We start from the raw sequence: 26,413 nt of genomic DNA on the forward strand, positions 1-26,413 counted from the left end.
TACTAAAATGGCCCTCACAGTCACAGATCGCAACCCAATAGAGCATCTTTGGGATGTGGTGGAACGGGAGCTTCGTGCCCTGGATGTGCATCCCACAAATCTCCATCAACTGCAAGATGCTATCCTATCAATATGGGCCAACATTTCTAAAGAATGCTTTCAGCACCTTGTTGAATCAATGCCACGTAGAATTAAGGCAGTTCTGAAGGCGAAAGGGGGTCAAACACAGTATTAGTATGGTGTTTCTAATAATCCTTTAGGTGAGTGTATATTAAATAGGTTTCATTAACCTACACTCGAAAAGAACAACTCCTAATGTCTACAAATACTACTAGGTCTACTATTGTCCACACTCCGAGATTCTTGATCAGCAAACACAAGTGACTAGAGGAATGCTCAGAGACTGCGCATGCGCTTTAGTACGCAAGACCCTCATAAAAAAAAAAACAAATCTGACGTCATCTTGCCGGCAATATTTCTGTCTCCTGTATATTTCGTTCCAATCAAATTCAATTGCAATACAAATAGGTGCACGCTTGTAAATCGTTAATATGTTAAGATAGACTGCTGTACGCTTCTGTATGCATAAATGCTCCAACATTCTTGTCTTATTTGGAGCATGCAGCGGCTGATCTAAGCGTCTTGTTTTGCTGGATGAAGGTGGACGTTTAGGACACAACAGGTTATTAGCGCTTCTTTTAAGAATAGGAGAAAAAGAAGAGACTAGCATGTCTTCGAGGGAAAGACTTAAAGAGAAGATGATCAAAGAAAGCGTGTCTCTGCTGCCATGCTTTTATTTCGTTGAGGTGAGTGACTGTCTGTTTACCTTTGTGCATTTGATTTACTTCGCCAGGTAACAACTTATGCGATCAGAATGCAATTCTCTTTCAGTGCTCAGGACAAATAGATTAGTGGTACAATGAAAAGTTGACAACATTGGAAAACTATTTAATCAGTTTAATTGAATCAATGAATGTAACATTGAAAGCTATAAAATAGTCTTTGAAGAATTTGATGAGAAAGCTCTTTTGCTATCTAATTTTTTGCCAGGGAGAAACATTTGATATATTAAAGTGATTTATTAGGATTTATCTTTCCTATGGACAGGCATGCCACTTTGATCATATTGTTAAAAGCAATAAAACATTTTTTTAAATGTATTTATAGCTAGTTATTGAACTGTTAAAAGCAGTAACCTAGTATCAGAAAGTAGAAACGAGAAAAAGAAAGTCACCTAAAAATATTCAGCTTTCATTGCATTTAAGTTTTGCAAATAAAAGTTACTCTCATCAATATCATTGTTATTTGCATTAAATATTATCATCATGACTTGGCATAGAAATGAATGAATGACCATTAGAAGAAGATCTGAGTTTTACTGTGCATCCAGGCTTTTTAGTCAACATTGTTCACTTCTATGGATGGCATCCCAGATTTTCCAAACTGATGTGTCCTGAAAGAGAGTAATGCCAGCATTAGAATGCTGTGCTTGCTGTTAGCCAGTGGTATGAATGCTCTCTTCCTTGCATGCTCTCCCCAGGAGGTACTGCTCCACTCTCCATGCATCATAATGTGGTAGTGGAATATATTGTATGTAGGTCAGTGTGACATAAAGAATTGAGGCACCGCTGCTTTCATGCTGCACACATGTACAAGACACACGTGATGTAGTACTTAAGAGGAAGATCTAAGCGTGCACATGCATACATTATACATGGTTGTGCTGAATCTGACATTTTCATTCATTCATTAATTTATTAATTCCTTGACTTATTTTTTGTCAGTCAGGTTTGCAATATTGTTAATTTAATATGAAAAATGTCACGCTTACAGTCAGGATTACAAATATCAGATTTGAAGGTTTTAAATGGATACTAGAATGCTTTATGTTTGAAAATGAAATGTGTAATTATTTACACCACTAGTGACACCAAACAGAACTGTAAAATAATCAAACAGCTTTCAGAAAGTTTTCATCTGCCATTGGTTAAACAAACAGATGGTTCCGCCCCAAACTCATGGCATTGGTTGAGCCAATGTTGCAAAATTACACACATCACCTTTAACTTTAACTCAGAAATAACGCAGAAATACTTATGATTCTCAGAACATCGTTTTTATCTTCCTTGGGTCAGAGAAACTTTCTCACATAACCTCATGAGGTCTCTGACCCAAGCACATCTCTTCAGCAATGAGATAAAGTGCAGGGTGCTCTTAGCATAATGGTACCTTTACCAACAGGACACCATCTGCAGCTGCTGTGATGGTGTCTGTCCCACATAGATCTGGAAATTGCCAAGAAATGCTATCCTTCCCATTTATAGCCATCAAGTATTCAGACTTCTCTGTCACCTCTTCTTTTAATTTGCGATTGTCTTTAAGTCAACATAAAAGCAGTATTCGGAACCCATTTTACTGCCATAATGTGGCATATTCCTTAGTGAAACTGGATATTCAATGAGGGAAAAGAATATAGCATGGGACTTGATCTAGAAATGACTGAATTGTGAAAAGTGTGGTTTCCATACCAGGGCTTAATTTGTGAAAAGCACGGTAAGCCTAATTAGATCGTAGAAACCATTGGCACCAATGGTCTCTACGATCAACTTAAGCTTGCAATGATTTTTTGGAAGCGCAGCCCTGAATTGTAATAGTGACGGACCTAAATGTGATTTGCAGTCAGTTGTGAGCTACTCCCTATCTATACGCTATTAAGCAGAATAGCTATTTGGCTATTCAATCTTATTTTGTTGAGATAACTGTAAGTAAGCCATTAGATTAGGGGTGTAACTCCTGTGTTCACTCAAGATATGCCCATAGGCCTCTATCCATCATGGCTTTCTAAGAATCCCCTAGATATATGAATTGACTACATCAATACTCTCCTCTCCACCAATAGCTGGTGTGTGGTGGGTGTTCTGGCGCACTATGGCTGCCATCGCATCATCCAGGTGGATGTTGCACACTGGTGGTGGTTGAGAAGATTACCCCTATAAAGCATCTTGAGTGCCTATAAATGTTCCTATGAATGATTCATTATTAGAAGGTTGATTTCCCAGAAGAGTGTATATATTAGTGTATACAAAATTGCTTTGTTTGTTTAAGCAGCCTGGCCAGTTTGACAAAGCAACATCAGCTTGCTTAACCAGCGGTGTGAGCTTGGGACAGACCCATCTGTTTTTTCCATCAAATGAGAGACGTAGGTTGTATTCGGAAATCTTTTTGCAATTCCGTTTGTTGATGCTTTAAGAAATACATTGTATTAATGTGTGGTGTCCTTTGGGATCAAACCTATGACCATGGCGTTTCAAGCAACATGCTCATGCACCAGTTGAACTAAAGAAACACTATATAACACCCACTCTTTGTGTGTATTTAGCTATTTAGCTCAGTTTAGTTCCAGCTGCCTAAGTGGAAAACAGATCTATCTATAGTTTTCCAAGTGCATGTGTATGTTCCCCCATCGTCTGGATTTATATTGTGAATAGTCAAGGTTTGATCATCCTTTTTCAACCGATCACTAAAACATCAAGACATCGGACATCAGGTGTAACCACATTTTTCATGCTGATGGCACACTGCATGAGTGTTTGTTTGTAGCCTGCTTAGGCTGCTTAGCATTGCTTATTCTTATTCTCAAACGTTCATCGTGATATTCATCGTTATGTCCTTTGTCATTTTACCGCGTTTCAGGTTTTTCCTCTTTTCTACTGTTTCATCTGCGTGTATTTTACCTGTTGCTGCTGGCACCTAGCTAGAGTCTGTGTTTGTAGCCTGCTAGTTTTTTTTAGCATTGCTTATATATCTGTTTTCAGCCTTTAATCCTTAACATCTGCCATTTTTTCCCTTATTTTATTCTCTTATCGTGATTCAACTGCGCGCATATTCCACCTGCATACGCGTTCTATTTTTATCGTGATTAAACTGCATGCATTTTTTCAGAGCGCACCTGTTTTTTTTCTCCTCTGTGGTACACAAATTATTGCATCGATCTCAAAGCACCGCTTATCAAGAACAACCAACAATAACAAACTATTGCGTGAGGGATTCACATCAATCTCAAACCCTCACCGCTCAGGAACAACCAACAACAACAAACAACTGCGGTAAGTCATGGCATCCGCTCATGTTATTTCTTATGTCACATGTTTACAATGGCCTCCTCCATCAGCAGTGAGGGATTCACATGTGATATATGTAAGGAATTAGTCAGGCTTACGGAGAAGGTCAATGAGTTAGAGACTCGCATCCGAATGCTAGTGGAGGTCAGTGAGAAAGAGAAGCCGGCAGATAGTGTTTCTGATGCTAGTAGTACAGAGAGCAACATACACATTTTGGTTCCGGATGTAGAGCCCCTGGAACAGGGCATTTGGGTGACGTCTCGGCGGCATACTCGCTCAGCAAAGAGACACCACTCTCCCTTTCCTGTTAGGGTTTCCAATCGATTCTCCCCACTCAGTGATACACCCACTGAGAATCATGTTAAAAGAACCCTTGTTATTGGTGATTCTATTGTAAGAAACGTGGAAATAGAGACTCGAGCCATTATTGTTAATTGCATTTCGGGGGCCAGAGCATCTGACATCAAATCAAATTTACAAGTGCTGGCTAATGCTAAACGTAGATTTTCTAAAATTGTTATCCATGTCGGCACCAACGGTGTCCGGCTTCGCCAGTTGGAGATCACTAAAGATAATGTTAAAGAGGTGTGCGTATTTGCAAAAACTATGTCAAACACTGTAATATGCTCTGGTCCCCTCCTTGCTCATCGTGGTGATGAGGTTTATAGTAGATTAGTGTCACTGAATGGCTGGATGTCTGAGTGGTGTCTGAAAAATAAAATAGGATTTATAGATGATTGGAAGAGTTTTTGGGGTTGACCTGACCTGCTAAAGAGAGAGACGACTCCATCCCTCCAGGGAAGGTGCCGCTCTCCTCTCTAGTAATTTGGCTCATAGTCTTAATAGTGATAGTATTTGACTAACTGGGGCCAAGGTCAGGAAGCAGACAAACAGTTTAATCAGAACGTCTGCTAGCTGCCTTGAGACGTCACACAGGTCACATAAACTACAACACATAGACACAGTATCTCCTAGATATCTCATGGAGACTGTCTGTTCCCCGAACTACCAAACACAATACCGTCACTAAATAATTTTGAAACAATTTGATTAAGGTCAAATTAAACAAATTAAAAATACACATCATATAAAAATAGGGTTACTAAACATTAGATCTAGAATTGTTAATGAAATGATTACAGATCATAGATTGAATGCGCTCTGTTTGACTGAAACCTGGCTTAAACCGGATGAATATATTAGTTTAAATGAATCTACTCCCCCAGGTTATTGTTATAAACTTGAGCCTCGTCTGAAGGGTTGAGGAGGAGGTGTTGCTACAATTTGCAGTGAAGTTTTTGGTGTTACTCAGAGGACAGGATATAGATGTTAGTTTTTTTTAATTAATAATGCTTAATGTGACACCGTCAGATATAAATAAAAAATCTCTGTCGTCTTTTGTCCTTGCTACAGTATATAGATCACCCGGGCCTTATTCTGATTTCCTTGGTGAATTAGCAAATTGTTTTATCAGATCTTGTAGTTACTGTAGATAGAGCTTTAATTGTTGGTGACTTCAACATTCACATAGATAATGAAAATGATACATTGGGATTAGCATTTATCGATATTCTCAACTCTCTTGGAGTCAGACAAAATGTAACAGGACCAACTCATCGCCATAATCATACAATAGATTTAATTCTGTCATATGGAGTTGATGTTGATAATATAGAAATTCTGCAGCAGAGCGATGACATCTCGGATCATTACCTCATCTCTTGTATGCTGTGATCAGCTAATGTCACTCAATCTACACCAAGCTATCATTCAGGTAGAACTATTCTTCCGACCACTTAAGATAGCTTCACTAATAATCTTCCAGATCTATCTCATATACTCAATAAACCCCAAAGCCCAGAAGAACTTGATGATATAACAAAAAATACACTCTTGATATTGTCACCCCACTTCAATTAAAGTAAATTAAAGAAATAAGCCCTGCACCATGTTACAATAATCACACTCATGCCCTCAAGAGAGCAGCTTGGAAAATTGAACGCATGTGGAAAAATACAAAATTAGAAGTATTTCGTGGTGCATGGAAGGATAGTGTCTGTAGCTACAGACAGGCACTAAAAGCTGCCAGGTCAGCATATTTTAGTAAATTCATAGAAAATATCCACAACAATCCTAGATGATTATTCAGTACTGTGGCTAGATTGGTTAGGAATAAAGCCTCAACAGAACCAGATATTGCGTCGCAACACAAGAGTAATGACTTCGTGAATTTCTTTACAGATAAAATTGAAATAATCAGAAATAAAATTGGAATTATGCAATCATCTGTCATAGCACCTCAGAAAAGAGTGTCTAATAATTTTCCTCATGTGCAACTTCAATCCTTCTCTGTCATATGTGATGAAGAGCTAACAAAACTTATCGAAACATCAAAAGCCACAACATGTTTGTTAGATCCTATACCAACGAAGCTCTTAAAAGGGGTATCTCCTGTAATATCAGAACCTCTTCTTAATATTATTAACTCCTCGCTATGCTTAGGACATGTCCCAAGAAACTTTAAAAATGGTAGTTATCAAACCACTTATTAAGAAGCCACAACTTGATCCTGGAGAACTGGCTAGTTATAGACTGATTTCAAATCTCCCGTTTATGTCAAAAATATGAGAAAAGGTGGTATCCTCCCAAATATGTTCATTTCTACAGAGTAATTGTATATATGAAGAATTTCAGTCAGGATTTAGGCCTCATCACAGTACAGAGACTGCACTTATCAGAGTTACAAATGACTTGCTCTTATCATCTGATCGCGGCTGCATTTCTCTTCTAGTGCTTTTAGATCTTAGTGCTGCATTCGACATGATAGATCACACCATTCTCTTGAAAAAGCTGGAGAATTATGTTGGCATTTGTGTAGTTGCATTAGCATGGTTTAGGTTATATTTAGCAGACCGCTACCACTTTGTCTATGTAAATGAGGAATTTTCAAACCAAACAAAAGTAAAATATGGAGTGCCTCAGGGATCAGTTTTAGGGCCTTTGCTTTTCTCCTTGTATATACTTCCCCTGGGAGATATTATCAGGAATCGTGGAATAAGTTTCCACTGCTATGCCGACGATACCCAACTTTATTTTTCTTCATAACCTGATGAGATTTCACAATTCTCGAAATTAGCAGTGTATCAATGAAATAAAAGATTCTACTCAATTCTGAAAAAACAGAGGTACTAATTATTGGACTAAAAATCTCTAAAAAAATAAGCCACTACAATATAATTTGACTCTCGATGGATGTACTGTTACATCATCTTCAACAGCAAAGAACTTAGGTGTTATATTTGATACCAATCTGTCCTTTCAAAATCAAATTACCAATGTTTGTAGAATAGCATTCTTCCACCTAAGAAATATTGCTAAATTAAGACACATGCTCTTTGTTGCTGATGCCGAACAACTATTACATGCGTTCATGACCTCAAGACTAGATTATTGTAATGCATTACTGGGAGGATGTCCAGCAAGATCAATAAATAAACTTAAATTGGTTCAAAATGCAGCAGCCAGAGTGCTAATGAGAACCAAGGAATGTGATCATATTAGCCCCATTTTATCATCGTTACATTGGCTACCTGTTAAATTTCGTATTAATTAAAAAATTCTGTTAACTACGTGCAAAGCTTTGAATGGACTAGCTCCACAGTACTTAAGTGACCTTCTACCACGCTATATTCCATCAAGTTCATTACGATCGCAAAATTCTGGCCTGTTAATAGTTCCTTGAATATCAAAATCCACAAAAGGAAGTAGATCCTTTTCATATTTGGCTCCTAAACTATGGAATAGTCTCCCTAACACGGTTCGAGATGCAGACACATTCCCTCAGTATAAGTCTAGACTAAAGGCTCATCTATGTAGCAAGGCATACACTTAATTTATCCTCCAACCCACAATTAGGCTGCTTTAGTTTAGTCTGCCAGAACCAGAAACCAGAAATATTGATCATGATTTATAACTCTGCAATAAATTGAATGGCATCTATGCTTATATTATTTTATTTGTTTCCCTGTCTCAATTTCGGGACTCCTATCCTGAGGTCACCAGAACCGGCTGGATCCAGCTCCATTCCTGCTTCATGTTGGACTCCACTGCTACTTGTCGCTGTGTGATGATGACTAAATGCAGCCGGTGCCAGCCAAACATCACTTCAGTCTATTATGATGGACTTCAGAGGATGAACTGATGCCAACTCCAACCATAAGACATGGGATACTTCATATGTCATTGGCTGAACCTTGGATTTAGGATGGACCTCACCAAACCTCACCGAAAATACCGGCCAGGTTGAACTGCGTTTCACATCCCTGATCTCTGCTTGCATCACCTCGGTCTATTGATGGACTATGATCTTGAAATGGAAAGCATAGACTAACAATTGCCAACAAAAGCCTTCATCAGCCAATTAACAAGGACACTTGCATCTATGTGAACTTATGCAGTTAATCCAGGATGGACTTCAAAGAGATTGGTCATTTATCTTACAGTTCAAACAAAATCGATGTTTAAACACTGACCCTTAACACTTACTTAGTTTAATCATTTTAAACCATGACTTTAACTATACATAAGTAATATTTACATTATATTCATGATGTTAGTCAGAGGGGAACTGGCCCCCACAGTGAGTCTGGTTTCTCCCAAGGTTATTTTTCTCTATTAATCAACATCTTCTGGAGTTTTGTGTTCCTTGCCACAGTCGCCTTCAGCTTGCTCACTGGGGTTATTAATACAATTATTATTTAACTACTTATTTTTAAACACGATTAACAATCGTATTTTATCTAATTACACAATGATGATTCATTACAGTTTTATCGTCTGTTAATGCCTGATCTTCTGTAAAGCTGCTTTGAAACGATGTGTGTTGTGAAAGGTGCTATAAAAATAAAATTGACTTGACTATTTTAATTTTTTTATTAGAGTATTGAGAGAAGCAGTGAGATTGCCCAATTGTGTTTGGAACAGAGCCAAAATCATGTCCATGTTTGTACGGTTTCTTGTATTTAGTTCAACTTAAATTATTCACATAGGCAATCACAAGTCTCTCCATTTTCTACATACAGTATAAGCATATTTATATCATTACCCTGTGTCCAGAGTTCTTATTTGGCCATATTCAACTTCACAGGTCAGTAATTAATGAGCACTCAGTGAAAGTTTTTTACAGTAGAGTGACTGGGTCAGTTCACAGGCATTTGATATGCAGATGGCTACAGCAAGCAGCTGCTGTTGTTTGCTGATTCTGCAGAGTTGCACTGTGGCCGCACTGATACCACTGACCCATATCCATAGCGCCAGCACTTGGGAGATACTGTAAGAGATGTACTGACCAGCCCACATCATTAAAACATACAGCACATGATGAAACCCCTTGAAACATTTTTAGAATTTAAAGGAATATTCCAGGCTCAATACAAGTTAAGTTCAATTGACAGCATTGTTGGCATAATATTGATTACCACAAAAAGTTGTATTTACTTGCCCCTTCTTTTCTTTAAAAAATCTAGGTTCCAGTGAGGCACTTACAATGGAAGTGAATGGGGCCAATCTGTAAACATTAAAGTGCTCACTGTTGCAAAATGCATGTTAACATGATTTTACTGTGATAAAATTTCATGCCAATAATCCTGTTCGAAAAGAGATACCTACATTCCTGACCTGCATGTCCTTAGTAAAAGTAGTGGTACCATGATACAGTGATTGAATCAGATGGGAATACCATGGTATTTGATATACAGTATACCATGGTACTGAATAATTACCATACCAAGGTTTTTGTATTGTATTTCAAAATACTTGAAAGATAATGTTGGTAATACCAAAAAGTGAGAAATATAAAGAATACCATCTCCAAAAACATGGCATTTCTTTGGTACATATACCTAAAAAATCTATATAATACCATGGTATTTTAAGTCCTTTTTTGTTAATGTGGATTTAATTTGACCCCGAACAGACACAGCATAAACTTGAACAGCAAAAAAGGCACAGATTTGTTCCAAAGCAACATACTGCTTTCCTGCTCATAGTGGTGGCTTCATCACTCTTATTTTAAGAGAGGCTGTACATTTACGGTGAAAAAATTTCATTATATTGATTGAAGACCAATATGATTATATGAAGTGTTCAAATTCTGCTCAATCAAGAACATTTTAGTTTCACTTTGTTGTCTAAGCTGCAGCAGCAAGCTCCATCTTTAAATCACTTAAAATCACCATGTTTGACTGTATATGAGTTTCATAATGCATGAATTGATTTTAAGACCCTTCTTCTTACTGTTAGCCTGGTTACAGCTACAGCTTTTCTGCAATTCTGGGAATCTATCACCATTGGTCTGTATTGCAACCTCAAAGACCTTCAAATATCACCATGTAAACCAGGGCCTGAACTCAATTTTCAGCTTTTATTTACCTAGTATATTATTATTTATTACATGGCTGTCTGTAATATGCTGTATGGATTTGATTGGTCTTTCTCAACAATCTGCAGATGTTTTTTATTTTTTTTTGTATAATGAGCACTAAGCCACTATACACAGCTATGATGATTTGCTATGATCACAGCTATGATGTTTCATGTCAGTCCTATAAACCTTTCACATAATACAATAATTATAACTCAAATCAATATTTCATGTCCATTTATGTATTTATTTGGTAAGCAGCCATATAATAAGTGGAATAATGTACAGTCAGCAGGTCGTTATTGGAAATAAACCCCTTCAAGGTCATACAAGGCCCTCCATTTCACTGAAGGTACATTATCCCTTACATGTACATATATTTCCATAGGGTCATGTAATGTGGACAATAAAATCTTTTTTGATAGTTTTTTTTTAATAGTGATGTGATATTTTCTCCTCTTCTCTACCAGCTTCCTCTTCTGGTCTCATCTGTGGCCAGTGTGTATTTCCTGGAATGGACAGACATTTTCAAACCGGTCCGCTGGGGTTTCAGCTGCCAGGACCGCAGTTTGAGTCTGCCTTATGTTGAACCCACACATGAGGTCATTCCATTCCTAATGCTCCTCAGCCTCGCCTTTGCAGCTCCTGCCATTATGGTTAGTCCAACCGGTTACTGCTATACACAAACATACACATACTGCAAAATATAATTGTGCTTACTATTATTGTACTATATTGTACAATGTCTGCAATAAAACTCCTTTTCTCATCCTAAACCTAAGCCTAAAATCTGATTGGTTAATAGGAATTTGTTCAGGGCCAACAAGGAAGTTAATGCATGATCATTTGCTACTTGGGTAAATCACATTAAGAGTACCGGTAAATAGTGTTAGCCTATTATCACAGCTGACTCATACCAACTGGCCTCCCCATCGGGTACCTTCGAGTAAAAAACTGTGGGACAGTGAGAAGTTTTTCCATGAATTTCTCACATACTCAGTGAGCTTCTCTCTACTCCATGAGCAATGAGCTGTCAGACACCATCTTTCTCCCCTCAACTGTATGACACCTCAGGTACATCGCAACACTGCCAGAGCATCTCCCAGCCCTTTGAGGATGCCCTAATGACACAGTGAATTTGCATCTCACTTCTGGTACCTAGTGAGGTGTACTCAGGTTAACTGCTAGTCATGAAGCATATGAGTGTAGTTTTGCAGGCTTTGCTGTTGATTTACAGTAGATTGGGGGTTGCCGTGCAGACTGGTCACTCATGCGGACACGGATGATTTCACACTTGAATACATGTTGAGTTCCTAGGGCATATGACTCTGCTGTCTTGGAAATGACAGGATTGCTAAATGGTTTTGCAAACGGTAATGGGCACTTTGTGGGAATGAGCTGCTTGTAGTTCCTTTCTCGCTGATCGTCTGCATTTTTTGATGATCATTACTTTGTAGTTAGTATCAATTTGAAAAAAATTACATAGACTTAACTCTTCTTCACACTGGATAATTCCATAAACACAATGCAGAAGTTTAAATTTTTTAGGTCATAAATAGCTATCAAGTATTTTCTTTTATTATTAGTGACACTGGCATACAGAACACCCCTGCAGCCCCTCTAATTCTGTGTTGGGCCATCCCACGGTGTTATGAGCCAATTAAATTCTGATTAGATTAGGTCTTTTTCAAAATGCCTATAGGACTGTTCACACCAAGGCTGATTTTTAGGTGCAAATGTTCATTCTGAACAAGCTTTTGAATTGGAACGGTGGATTCCCATGCCGCTATTCACACCAGGTCTGACAGATTGTCCCCTGACAATCCCAAGGTTTTTTACGGAGAGCAGTCACATTTTGTTTCTTCGGACTCCAATGAAAACTGACTGTCCAATGAGAGTCGCTGCTGCTGCACAACCCAGCATGTTGGTGGTGATAATCAACTGACAAACACATTTTACTCATCTCATGCACAAAAACTCTGAATTCAATGTAAATATGCAGTAATTAAATAATATACAAGCTGTAAAATGTTTTCTTTTTTTAGAATATGTATCTAATGTGCTGATTCCTCATAATATATAATATACCTGGTGTTTTGTCTTAATATACATTATTTAATATTTATATGACTTCGGCTGTTATATTATCCAGGCATTACAAAATTGGTTTGGCAGTTCGTTTGTCTACACTCTTTGTTTGCACTAAGCTTGTAGTAAATTATTTCATGAAAAGACTCTTTACATGCACACAGTGTCTACAAGTGAATTCACTTGCTATTTTTATTGCAAGGATAAAATAACACAAAGTATTCCTGTAACAGTGCTCTTTTTCTCTCCACGCACAAGAAACCCTGAATTCAATACAAATATGCAATAATTAAATAAAATAATTAAATAAAGACCAAGAGGTTGTATCTTCTTTTATGTTTTTTTATATTTAATGTTATGTGTAATGGTTTATGCTATACCTGTTTTACTTGATGTACATTATTTTACGTGTATTCAGTTAAATATATTAATCTCATGCATTGATAGCTGAAAGCTTAAAGATCCATGCTCCAGAATAAGTGTTTGTAGAACAGTGCAACCTACTGTACAGGGATGAAATTGTTTTTAATTTGATTCATTTTGGTCTCTGTGTGAATTTTTCACAAATTTGTCACGAATATGGTGTGAATAGGGCTTTAATCTACATATTAAACTTTGTCCCAAAACACATGTCGTATCCCTTGTGCTACAGACATGAATGATACCACAAATTGTGTGGTTTAAACTGTAGATAAAAGGTGTGCTATTGCTTTTCTAAGTGATAGGACTTATTATGTTGGCATTGCCAATTTGTGTTAAACTGTTATTTGGGTTAGTTTTTTTATTTGTATTTATTAATTTTTTTTATCCTTAACCATGGCCATAATTTCACACGATCTCGACAGACTTTACTTATGTAGTTTTTGCTCTATTATTTATATGATATTTAATTTGTATACCATATTAGCATGAATCAAAAGCAATCTATGTAATAAATAAGATCTAACGAATACCAACAGGAACGTTTTATTTCTCAGAGGTTGCTCTTTCATAGCTTAGGAGACGTTATTGAGTTCTCAGGTTGTTCTCAAAAAGTGCTCATTTAACTTTTTAGCCTACTAAAAAATATAAGGGTACAAAGATGGCTAGTCTGCTCCTTTTCTCTGTGGCATGTGGCCAGCTTGTCAGCTATTTCTGTTAATTAAATAATTTAGTTTGAATTGCAGGCGTAGAGAGCTCTGACCACATTTGCATCTTATCCTAACAGGTTTCAACAGCATGAAAAATGCACAGCAAAATATGCGTGTCTAAAAAGCCATTTTAGCTTTTAGTAAAATTACTGACTCTGTCTATTCTTTAACCCATTATTGGTCTACAGTCTGTTTACCTACATACAGTAGGCCAAATTTAGTATCAGGCAGGAAAGGACCACAGGCATTGAGGTCCCCTGTGGTTTGTCCAGGTGTCATTACACAATATGTGTGTCTGAGGGGATTGAGTTGGTCAGATGGGGCAGGATGGTGCGATCTGCATGCTTTCTGGGATTTGATTCAGGTCATGGTGTGGCGCATAATCTTTCCAATGTCAGATTGTTTCCTTAGCACCTCCTCCACCAAGTCGGAGTGTGGAGCACAACTGACATCAAACCCATCATCCCACTGGGATTTAAACTCTTCACCTGGCGATCTATGTAATATAGAATAGAAGATTGCCGGCTGTTGAGTCTATATGGTCTACTCTATATGGGGCTCTAGTATAACAGAGAAAGGAGAGCATTCCTCTTTTAGCCTGTCAGGCCCTGAGGTCTGAGACACCACTTGTTTATAGCTAGGGCTCTCCATCAAAGCAGCATTGCACTGATGTTTGTGTAGAAATCAGTGGGTGTGGGATTCTACAGAAGCTAGGGAGGTAAAATGACAGGGATAGATCTGGAGCAGATTAGGGAATGATGATTCATTGTTAATACATAAGTGTGCAGTGATCAAAACGGCCGCCTTCCCAACCCAAGTGAGCGCAGATTACACTCATCAAAACTGTGCATTTACAAGTAGACAAAAACATTATGGCTGTTCTGTTTAAAGTCATCTTAACCTCTGTTGGTAGAAGCCCCTGCAGTTTAGATCTGGTGTCTTCCTACTGTGGATTTGGTAACACGGTAAGAGAACCTTGTGAAAAGTTAGTAGAAGACTGTTGAGTGCAATCTGAGAGGAGAGATATCCACAGTTTGGAACATTTGATCTCTTCATCTAGTCCCACCTCTGACCTGGTGCATTGCATGTCCGCAGATCATGATCGGAGAGGGGATTCTGTTCTGCTGTCTATCCCGAGCGAAATGTGGGGGCGGAGCTGAAGCCGATATCAACGCGGCTGGCTGCAACTTTAACTCCTTCGTCCGGCGTGGTGTCAGGTTTGTGGGTAGGTCACATTTCTACTATAGATATCTTTCTGTCATCCTTAATTAGCCTTTATTCCATTACCTATGTTTAGGCCCACATGGAATTAGCATTTTCTGTGCTGAATGTGGGGGGGAAATCAGAAAAAGTGTTTAAATGTGGTAAAATATGTTTTTTACATGTTTAAGGGATTTAATGGAATAGTTCACCTAACTGGGGCTCTCCAATCTTCTCTGTTCTGCATATTTAAACTGTCACGCCACATTTGGTTTGGACACAAGCAAGAACCAATGCTGTTTGGTGTCAATGACTTCACAGCTGGCGTGGAACGTCTAATTAAAAGGTGGAATTTTTAAACGACACAATCTCAAATGAGATTTGTGAGCTCTGGAGAAAGGAAAGATTATTAGTGAATAATGACTTCATTTTCTGTCTGTTCTGCACACAAAGGTAATACTACATTATATAGCTTTAGAAGACTTGAAATATAGTATGTGTGTCATATGGCAAATTCCAGCAGCCATCACTCCAACACCTTATGCTTGAGTAATCATCCTAAATTACTAACTAGAAAATAACTTGCCATTATATCAAACACAGCTGAAAGCTATTTGGTTTGTTAAATTAAGCTTAATGTCTTTGTGTTTGTTTTTGAGTTGCCATAGTATGCAATAGACTGGCATGTCTTAAGGTCAATATTAGGTCAATATGGCAAAAAAGAAACTGCTTTCTCTAGAAACTCATCAGTCAATCATTGTTTTGAGGAATGAAGGCTATACAATGCTTGAAATTGCCAAAAACTGAAGATTTAGTACATCAGCACATCAGACTGTCTAGTTTGAGAAATAGACACCTCACACATCCTCAGCTGACAGGTTCATTTAATTCTACCCGCTCAACACCAGTTTCATGTACAACAGTAAAGAGAAGACTCAGGGGGGCAGGACTTATGTGAGGAATTGCAAAGAAAAAGCCACTTTTGTGGGATCAGCTAGACTATAAGGTGCGTGAGAAGTGCCCGACCAGACAGCCACATCTGGCAAGTGCTACAGGAAGTGTGGGGTGAATTATCATCTTAGAATCTGGACAAACTGACAAAGCTGTCATTGCGGCACAATGAGAACTCTTTGAGTAGTTCTGATAATTGTTTTCATATTTTTCACGTTATTAATGTCCTGACTATACATTGTGGTCAATTGAATGCCACTTTGCTCAATAAACGTAACAATTTCTTTCCATAAGAGCAAAATCTGTACATTATTCCAAACTTTTAGCCACCAGAGTATGCTCCAACTCTCTCTCTGCGGTCTATGAACTAGCGATGCCTGGTGGTCCCATCACAAAGAGGCTCAAAGTCAATTTTACAATTGTACACTTTCTCTGTTCCTCTGTGGTGGAATGAACTTCCAACCTCCACATGATCTACTGTTATCTCCTCAACATTCAAGAGCCAGCTGAAAACACATCTGTTCCACGAGCACTTAACCAACCCACACTAATTGCATTTACCACTGCATTTAACATGCACTTAAAGGACAAAAACAAAATCCTTTTCTGTCTTTTCTTTCTTCTGTGCTAGCATGTTTACTACTCCAGACACTGTGAGAACTTGGCAGTCCTGTACTACAGATGTTGTTAAACTTTGTATGACAAATTTCTTGCTATGTGTCTCATTTGTAAGTTGCTTTGAATAAAAGCATCTGCTAAATGACTAAATATAAATTATAATACATAAAAGAAATAGCCAAAAATGAAAATTCTCTCATCATTTACTCACCCTCATGCCAATCCTAGATATGTATGTCTTTCTTAAGCAGAACACAGACGAAGATTTTTTGAAGAATGTCTCAGCTCTGTAGGTCCATACACTGCAAGTGAATGGTGACCAACATTTTGAAGCTATGGAAAGCACACAAAGGCAGCATAAAAGTAATCCAAAAGTCTCTAGTGGTTTAATCCATGTCTTCTGAAGCGATCCAACTAGTTTTGCCTGAGAAGAGACTAAAATGTTAAAACAAAATGTCACTATAAATCTTGACATCTGCAGTTTTGATTTCAAGCTTGATTACACTTCCTAGCACCATCTAGTACTATGAGGGTGCTTCTCATTTCTAAAATTGTGCATCCTCATTTCCTTTCCTTGCTTCCTAGCTCCACCCTTTTAGGAAATGAGGAAAGGGTCCAAGGAAAGGAAACAAGGATGGAGGAATCAAAGCAAGACAGATTTGCAAAATGAAATGTCCTGCACACTCAAGCATCACTTCAGAGCGTGTATTTTCGCCGCTGCAGTACCTCAGCACGCTTGCTGTTTTGTTATTGAAACATTTTTGGTGAATATATTCATAATAAATCCAACTCATTCAAGATGCACTGTTGCAATTATGGTTTATTTCTAAGGTGATACATGAATTAAAACTATTGTGTTAGATTCGAAGGGGGAGGAGAATTATGATGTGCATCAGGTGCTTCGACCAAAATGTTTTCCGCATAGTATGCTGCATGCATCATGGCAGACTTTGCTTGGTTTCGGGATCACAGGCTCGAGGACGGAGGAGCGAGGAAATGAGAAGCACCCTGGGCATGCGTCAGGCTCTAGGAAGTGTAATCGAGTTTGAAATCAAGATTGTGCCTTGAGACTGCAATGGCAAAGTGTACAGTAAAAAATAATTGTTACATTTTGGTCTGTTCTCACCCAAAACCGAATGTATTGCTGCAGAAGACATGAATTAAACCACTGGAGTATTATGGATTACTTTTACGCTGCCTTTATGTGCTTTTTGGAGCTTCAAAGTTTTGGTCAGTTGCATTATATGGACCTAGAGAGCTGAGATATTTAAAAATGTGAGTAAATGATGAGAGCATTTTCATTTTTGGGTGAGCTATTCCTTTAAATACACGAAATAATTGCACCAAAACATGCCCTTTGTCAAAAAAGCCTTTTAATATTCCTGGCAATAAAATTGATTCAAACTCTGATTCACATGGTTTTACGACAATTCTTTTTAGTTCTATGAGTTTGTTATATTTCTTTTTAGGGGTTCACGTGTTTGGCCTGTGTGCCACGGCTCTAATAACTGACATTATTCAGCTGTCGACGGGTTACCCCGCACCTTACTTCCTGACTGTCTGCAAGCCCAATTACACCCACCTCAACACCTCCTGTGATGAAAGTTCCTTCATCTTGGAGGACATCTGCTCAGGATCTGACGCTGCTGTCATCAACGCTGGCAGGTACAACTCACATTGTACCTGATTCTACAAGAGCAGACACTAAGATCCCTGTTGAATTACAGTGATATAGTCATGTAAAAAATTTATTAACTTAACACCTGCTGACACAAGCAAGTTGATATAAAAAAAATCTTTAAAGGTGAAGTATGTAATTTTTTAATGTTAAAATACTTCTTCTATCCTGGTTAAATGTGCTATAAGTAACCATTTGAACTGTAGGTTGCTTTCCCTCAAAAAGTATAAACTCCTTGGCTCTGTGGTGCTAACAGAACATTGCTCTGTTTGTTTGAGCATCCCAACCAGCCCGAGACAGCAATATTGACTCAACCAATGGCATGAATTTGGGGAGGGACTATCTTTATGTCGACCAATGGCAAACAAGGGGAGTGTTTGAGAAATATGTTTAACAGTTTTGCAGTTCCATTTATTGGTGGCCCTAGTGGTGCAAAAATAACACACTTCACATTTAAATAGTCCTCAAGTGTGAACTCCTGTTATTCAGGATTTCATACCAACGAAACGGGCACAAGAGCTTGTACAAATCAGAGCCAAGCATCAGTGCAGCAGCCTAAGAATTGGTACTGTTCTTGAGAATGACCATAACTTCAGCTCTGTTGGCTCTTCGGCTCTGGGTAGCCCCGCCTACTGTGAACTCTCATTGGTCCAAAAATTCTGCTTCTTAAAACAGTACATTACACATCAAGTATATCCTGATTGGCTGTCATTATGTCACATCATGCAGAAGTTTTGTGTTCAGTGTGGACAGTCAAATTGCTTGTCGCTGGAATCTTATCGGAATTCAAAATCTAACTGCCTCGTTTCATTTAAATGATTGGTCTTAATTAGACATATTAATTATATTGATTATATGGTTTATTAATTGAAAGTGACCCGTAATTCACTTTAATTTCAGTCAATCTCTCTGTTTCTCCTTCTCTCCTTCTCCTATATTTGGGTTTATAACTTTTCAGACTATCAAACCTTCACTATTTTGATGCCTTTCAAGCACTGGGATTTCCTTTAGGAAATACAAATTTAGTTATTCTGGAATCATTGCAAGCACCCGCTCTTGTAAAATATTTATATCTGAGCTGAAACTTTAGGAATGTGTATGAATTTCACACTATATCTAAACCTTAAGAATTGAAATGTTAAATTTGATGAAATGTTACATTTGATGTGAAGTGTCTCACATGTGTCTGCGTTTTGCCAAATCTGATCCGAACTGCTTTCATTTATTGCAGAAAATCCTTTCCGTCTCAGCACGCCACACTGGCGTCCTTTGCTGCCGTGTATGTCTCGGTGAGTAACTGCCACATTCAATTCACTGTGCTGTTAAAGGTAAACAAAAAATGTAACTGCGCTCATGTCACATTCTGTGAAAAACTGACCCTGTGAGGATAAAGTGACTACAAGCTCTTTCACTGCAATTTGTGCTGCAACATCAGGATGCTTTTATGTAGTTTATAGTCACTGGTCAAAGTAGAACAATTTAGTATTGGCAACTTTGATTTGCATGTAATTTATGATTGGCCGATGGCTGATATAACGGCAATATGTAGGTCTCCTTGCAGAGGCAAAACACAGTAACAATAGCAAATAGTTTTTTTCTTAAAGGGGTAGTTCATCCTATTGCCATTCCAGATGTGCATGACTTTCTTTCTTTTACTGAACACACACATAATCTGTAGGTAATCACAATGCAATTGAATGGATACCAAAAATGTTGAAGCTCCAAAAGCACATAAAGGCAGCATAAACGTAATCCATATGACTTCAGTGATTAAATCCATATCTTCTGAAGTGATATGATAAGTGTGGGTGAGAAACAGATCACTATTGAAGTCATTTTTTTACTATAAATTCGGAAAATAGGAATGTGAAAGTGAAAGTTAAAGTGGAGATTGATAGTAAAAAAGGACTTTAATATTGATCTGTGTCTCACATCATATCACTTCTGAATATACAGATTTAACCACTGGAGTCATATGGATTTATTTTGAGTTGCCTTTGTATGCATTTTGTAGCTTCCAAGTTTTGGTGCTCATTCACTTGCATTGTATGGACCTACAGAGCTGAAATATTCTCCTAAAAATCTTTGTTTGTGTTCAGCAGCACATCTGGGATAGCATGAGAGTGAGTAAAGGATGAGAGCATTTTTCATTTTTTGGGTGAACTATAGGTAATTCACCCAAAAATGAAAATTCTGTCATCATTTGTTCACCCTCAAAAATATATTTGAACTATATTTGAAGATGAAAATTTCTTTTAAGATTTGAAAATTTAAAATTGATGACAAAATTCCATCAAATTGAATTGTGTAATTTTTATCAAATTAAATGAATTAAACTTCAAATATTTAGTTTTTTTAAATGTAATTTTGTTAGATTATTCAGTTCAGTTTGTTTGGATTTTGTTATGAAATTGAAATGTAAACTATAATTAAAAAAAAATAATTAAGTGCACCTATTTATTTATTCCAAACCTGTATGACTTTCTTTCTTCCATGGAACACGAAAGGAGATGTTAAGCAGGATGTTTAATCTCACTCACCATTTACTTTCATAGTGTGGAAAAAAAGATGCAATGAAAGTAAATGGTGACTTGAAGCTATCAGCTCCTAACATTTTGCCTAGCATCTCCTTTTGTGTTCCATGCAAAAAAGAAAGTAATACAGGTTAGGCGACATCAGTCAGAGTAAATGATGTCAGCATTTTTCATTTTTGGGTGCACGATCCCTTTCAAGTGTTTGAATTTTATAATAATTTTGTCTTTTATCAAATTATCAAAGTGATATTATGCCTGCTATGATTAAAAGGATGGTTCTGGCTCTCTGCCTCTGAAACTACTTCACCCTGGAAACATCACAGCATGCCTCTGCTCACAGTTATCTTTTCTTGTGCAGATGTACTTCAACAGCACGCTAACAGACTCTTCCAAACTGCTGAAGCCTCTGCTGGTATTCTCCTTCATCATCTGTGCCATTATCTGCGGCCTGACCCGCATCATTCAGCACAAGAATCATACCATTGACGTTTACTTGGGCTTCTTGCTTGGAGGCGGCATTGCTGTTTACCTAGTGAGGCTATTTGAATTTGTTCTGTGAATATATACAGTGCACCATATGTGTAGTCAATTTTAATAGTAATAATAGTTTTTAGTAAATTTAGTTGAATAATTTTTTTCTTCAAGTAGTCCAATTTTAATTGCCCCGTCTTTCAATAACAGTTCCTTTGCAAAGCTTGAATCATGTTGTGACTGTTTCACAAGCAGTTCTCACTGAAATCTTCTGAATTCAGCTTCAACCGGTTTCAACAGGCCAACACAAAGATGCTGGTCTTCACATCTCACATTTTCCCGGTTTGTTTACACACACGTCACTGGAATCGCATCAAAAAGATCAAAGATGTTTACAATTAAAAATAGCACAGATGGAGGCAAAAACGTTCCAGGATGCTTTACAAACAGCACAACAGCAAGAGAGCGCAGCTGAATGAAACACAATGGGGGATCCTTTTTAGAGTTATAACTTGACATCGCGTCGAAAGCGGTGTGAGATATATGATAATGGTCAAAGCCGTTTATCTAGTGCACGTTTATGTAGAAAAACATTTAAATCCAGACAGGCACATGAAGGTGTCCTGTGTAAGGGTGCAATGATGGAAAAATAGTCGTTGCATATGCAGATGTATTTGGTCCTTGTAATGTCACAAGTGCAGCCATTTTTGCAGCTTGGTTTAAATAAATGCTCTTTTTCTGTTGAGGAGGAAGTTTTCAGTTCTGAAACCTACAGTATGCTTTTATAGTACAATGACCTCTTATATGTCAAAAGATCAAGGAAAATTGGATTCCTCATGTCATGACCCCTTTGATAGTAAATTTCATCAGAGATACTTGATAATGTAATTTACTTGAATTTACATATATTTATATTTATGCATTTGGCAGACACTTTTATCCAAAGCGACTTACAGAGCCCTTATTACAGGGACAATCCCCCCGGAGCAACCTGGAGTTAAGTGTCTTACTCAAGGACACAATGGTGGTTGCTGTGGGGCTCAAACCAGTGTCCTTCTGATTACCAGATTACCAGTTATGTGCTTTAGACCACTACACCTACACCACCACCACTCCGTACACCATTTCACCACTACATGAAATATAATTAGGGTTATATATTTACATTTATGCATTCGGCTTTACAGTGAATTCAGGGTACACCCTTCCCCCATGTTGAGATCAAATGACCATCTTAATACTACTAATTCTATATATTTAAATATGAATTAATCACTAAACAAATATCCATCAAACAGGGTATTTCTACAATGTTAACTGGAATCTTTAGTATTATACTGCAATCTTTCTAATATACATTCACTGAACACGAACATCCTAATAAAGTGCCTGACGAGGTCTTCTGCTGTTGTAGCCCATCCGCCTCAAGGTTCGATGTGATGTGCATTCTCAGATGCTATTCTGTTTTCTACAAGTGTGAGTAGAATAGAGTGGTTATCTGAGTTATCGTAGCCTTCTCCGTTGACCTCTCTTATCAACAAGGCGTTTCCGTCTGCAGAACTGCCACTCACTGGATGTTTTTAGCACCATTCTGAGTAAAATCTACAGAACGTTGTGATTGAAAACCCCAGGAGATCAGCAATTACAGAAATACTCAAACCAGCCCATCTGGCAACAACAATCATGCGACAGTCGAAATCACTGAGATCAAATGTTTTTCCCCATTCTGATGGTTGATGTAAACATTAACTGAAGCTCCTGACTCATACCTGCATGATTTCATGCATTGCACTTCTGCCACATGATTGGCTGATTAGATAATCACATGAATAAGTAGCTGTACAGGTGTTCCTAATAAAATGTTCAGTAAGTGTTCATGTATGTCAGTATAAAGTACTTTGTGCACTTCTGAGTACATTTTGAAATTCTAATAACAGGAGAAATACTGTGTTTAATCCATTCAGGGATTGTTTGCTGTTGGAAATTTCCAACCCAGCGAGGAGAACCGAAAAAATCAGCTTCATGTTCGGGATTCTCACCAAACTATGACTGACCTCTGCCAGCAGGGTCACCACCACCCTGCCAAGAGCTGTAGTGACAGTGACGGGCTCTCGTCAATGTGCTCAGAGGGCATCTTACACCGCAACACACAACAGCACCAGGCAAGATCTCTTAGCAGCCTGAAGAGACCCGGTGGAAATGTAGAGGCCATCACTCCCCGCAGTACTCCACACAAGGAGAACATGGTGACCTTCAACACCCTGCCCAGAGTCCATACGCCCGCCATGGACGAGTCTGCCTTCCGCAATGCCACCATCCACTCCTCCTCTGTGGATTCAAGTAGATCCAAGCTGCTGTTGTCGCAATGGAAGAACAAAAATGATAACCGTAAACATTCCCTGCATACCAACGAAGGTGGAGCCGGGCAGTCTCCGCCCAATAGCATGGAGGTCCGCTGCAGCTCTGAACCAATGGCTGTGGGAACCAACAGTGAACACCAGGCACCTGCAACGCCGTACCTCAAACTGGCTACTGGAAGCTCGACTCTACCCAACAACCCTAGCGGAATCACTGGTGGCACTCGGATGCCTGTCCAATCTCGTCCAGGTTCTTCGCAGTTGGTGCACATCCCAGAAGAGACACAGGATAACATGGGTGGCTTGCCAAACAGCAACAATGTTCGAGACAAATGGCTAATGAGCATGGAAAGGAGCGTGGACAAGGGTGAAGTACCGGTGGTTAGGACTAACTCTAATGGTCAGCCACGAATCATGCAGGTCATTGCAATGTCCAAGCAGCAAGGTCTACTGCAAGGAAGCTCACCCAGTTCTGAAAGTAGTAGTCACACTAGCTCCACAGCACCATTGCAGCGCTACAAGAGCTTGACCGAGGAGACTGGAGGCCAGAGCAGCACAGGGGCCATCATAAGAGTGGAAGCCCATCCAGAAAACGACCAGCCCTTAATGCATGCACATTCCATAGACGGAAGTGGCTCTTGGACCTGGAAGTCCCAGAGTAGCTTTAGACAGTCATTTGAGCTTAATGACTTAAATCGAGATTCAGAGAGCTCAGAATCCGCTCGGGACGGGAATAGCTCTACAGACAGAAAGAGGAACGGTCCTAAAGCTGTTGCTGTGCCAACTGTTCCCACCATTTCCACATCAGGCGGGGACCACCACCCCAACCAAACCATTTCCACCATCCGGGTTACTCCTATGGAAATGACCGAGTCTGGGCCAGGGAGCTGCGAATCTATCTTGCAGAGAAAAAACAGGATCCTGATCCCTGAAAGAGGAAACAGCCCGGACACCACCAGGAACATTTTTTACAAGGGAACATCAACCACACCAGCTTTCAAAGAGTAGACCTCTAAAACAAAGACAAAGATAAAAAATCTTTAGAGGTTGGGTGTGTTTTCGTTGAAAGGTTTTCTGTAACACTTTATGTACAATAAGGTTCTATCTATTAATATTAGTTGACAAATAGTGAACATAAACTAACAAGGAACGATACTTTTACAGCATTTATTAATCTTGGTTAATGTTAATTTATTTAGTAAACAATGTTTAACATTAAAAGTTGTATGCTCTACATTACCACAAATAGAGATGCATTATGAGCTAACAATGAACAGTAGTATACAGCATTTAAAAATTAAGATAAAACTAAAAATGAAGGTGTCAAAAAAGATTGTTCATTGTAAGTAAAAGTAATGCATTGAATAATGTTAACAAATAGAACTTTTTTATAAAGTGTTACCATTTTTCTTTCACATATTCATTCCTTTTTTTCTGATGATTCATACCATTACGTGTTACGCATGAGATGATTCAGTGAATATATAAAATATATAACAGCAGAAAAAGCACAAAACCCAAGTTGTTGTTATTCTGATAAGTTTTGTGATAATGCTGTGACATATACTGTCATACTACTGTATAAATGTATAGCAGCAGTAAAATGATTTTACCCTCACTGTGAACCTAGAACTGTGATCAGTGCCAAGTTTGAATTGAAACACATTAAAGGAATATTCCGGGTTCAATACAAGTTAAGCTCAATCGACAGCATTTGTGGCATAAAATTGATTGCCACAAAACATTTTTTTGACTTGCACCTCATTTTCTTAAAAAAAAAAGCTAAAGTCTGGATTACAGTGAGGCACCTACTATGGAAGTGAATGGGGCAAATCCGTAAACGTTAAAATATTAATTCTTTCAAAAGTATAGCCACAAGACATAAACAATATGCATGATAACATGATTTTAATGTGATAAAATTGCTCACTAACCTTTTTGTGGAACGTTATTACCAATTTTACAACTTCGTTGCCATGGCGATGTAATGTCAACAAACCCTAAAATGGCTGTAAAATGTATGATTTAAAAAACGTTATGTCTCAAAAATAGATAAGTTTTTACAGAACTAATGTATGTGCTTTTATATAATTGTAAATACAACTGCTAAATAAAACAAATGCTGTCGATTGAGCTACACTTGTATTGAACCTGGAATATTCCTTTAAGCATTTATCATCTCAGATATCTCTATAGTTTGTGATTTTTCATATGGTGTTAATAAACCATACACTCATCCGTACACTGATAACTATGCTAGCTAAAACTCTTAATTTTTGTATTCTGTAAATAGCTTTTAAAAATGGTGCTGCCCCTATACAAAAAGACAGGTAAGAAAAAAAAAGACTCTTGGAAAAATGGAAAATGTTATTGCTTACCTATCTGTTCACTCTCAAAACTGTGTCATGTGAACTTTCTAATGACCGTAAGTGCTTAAAATATTCTTTGTAGCAAACGATAGTCTCTAAATGACATGCACTTCACGTTTACTACTTGCAATACAAATATTTATTTCTTCCATTGTCACTGTATCACAATCAGGTGCAATGTGATAACCTGTCAGCGTCAATGCTATGGCACACTACACAATGACAGCCAAACTGTCAAATATATTTAAATTCATGTTAAATATAAATGTATGTAGAGCAGAATTTTGGACCAATGAGATTTCACTGTGGGCTGGACTACCCAGTGCAACTAAGCAACCTAAAATATGTCCTGTTGCTTTATCACATTGTGCCTGATTAGGACACTATGTGAGAGTATTATAAAAGTTCATCTAATGTTTATCTTCCACTCTACTCAATTGTATATTTGCATACAATTTTCCTATTGACAATTCTG

General features: G+C 38.0%; 1 protein-coding gene across 1 annotated transcript; it reads left to right on the forward strand.

The window, feature by feature from the left end:
• The first annotated feature begins 728 nt into the window (after positions 1–728).
• On the forward strand, positions 729–24,577 carry LOC127634439 (phospholipid phosphatase-related protein type 4). The gene is made up of 7 exons (XM_052114008.1): positions 729–806; positions 11,013–11,198; positions 14,856–14,985; positions 17,999–18,194; positions 19,439–19,496; positions 21,100–21,273; positions 23,177–24,577. Exons 1-7 carry the CDS (start codon positions 729–731, stop codon positions 24,575–24,577), a joined length of 2,223 nt encoding a protein of 740 aa, XP_051969968.1.
• The last annotated feature ends 1,836 nt before the right edge of the window (positions 24,578–26,413 follow it).

The sequence above is a fragment of the Xyrauchen texanus genome, chromosome 41 (genome assembly GCF_025860055.1).
Source record: "Xyrauchen texanus isolate HMW12.3.18 chromosome 41, RBS_HiC_50CHRs, whole genome shotgun sequence".
Lineage (NCBI taxonomy): Eukaryota > Metazoa > Chordata > Actinopteri > Cypriniformes > Catostomidae > Xyrauchen > Xyrauchen texanus.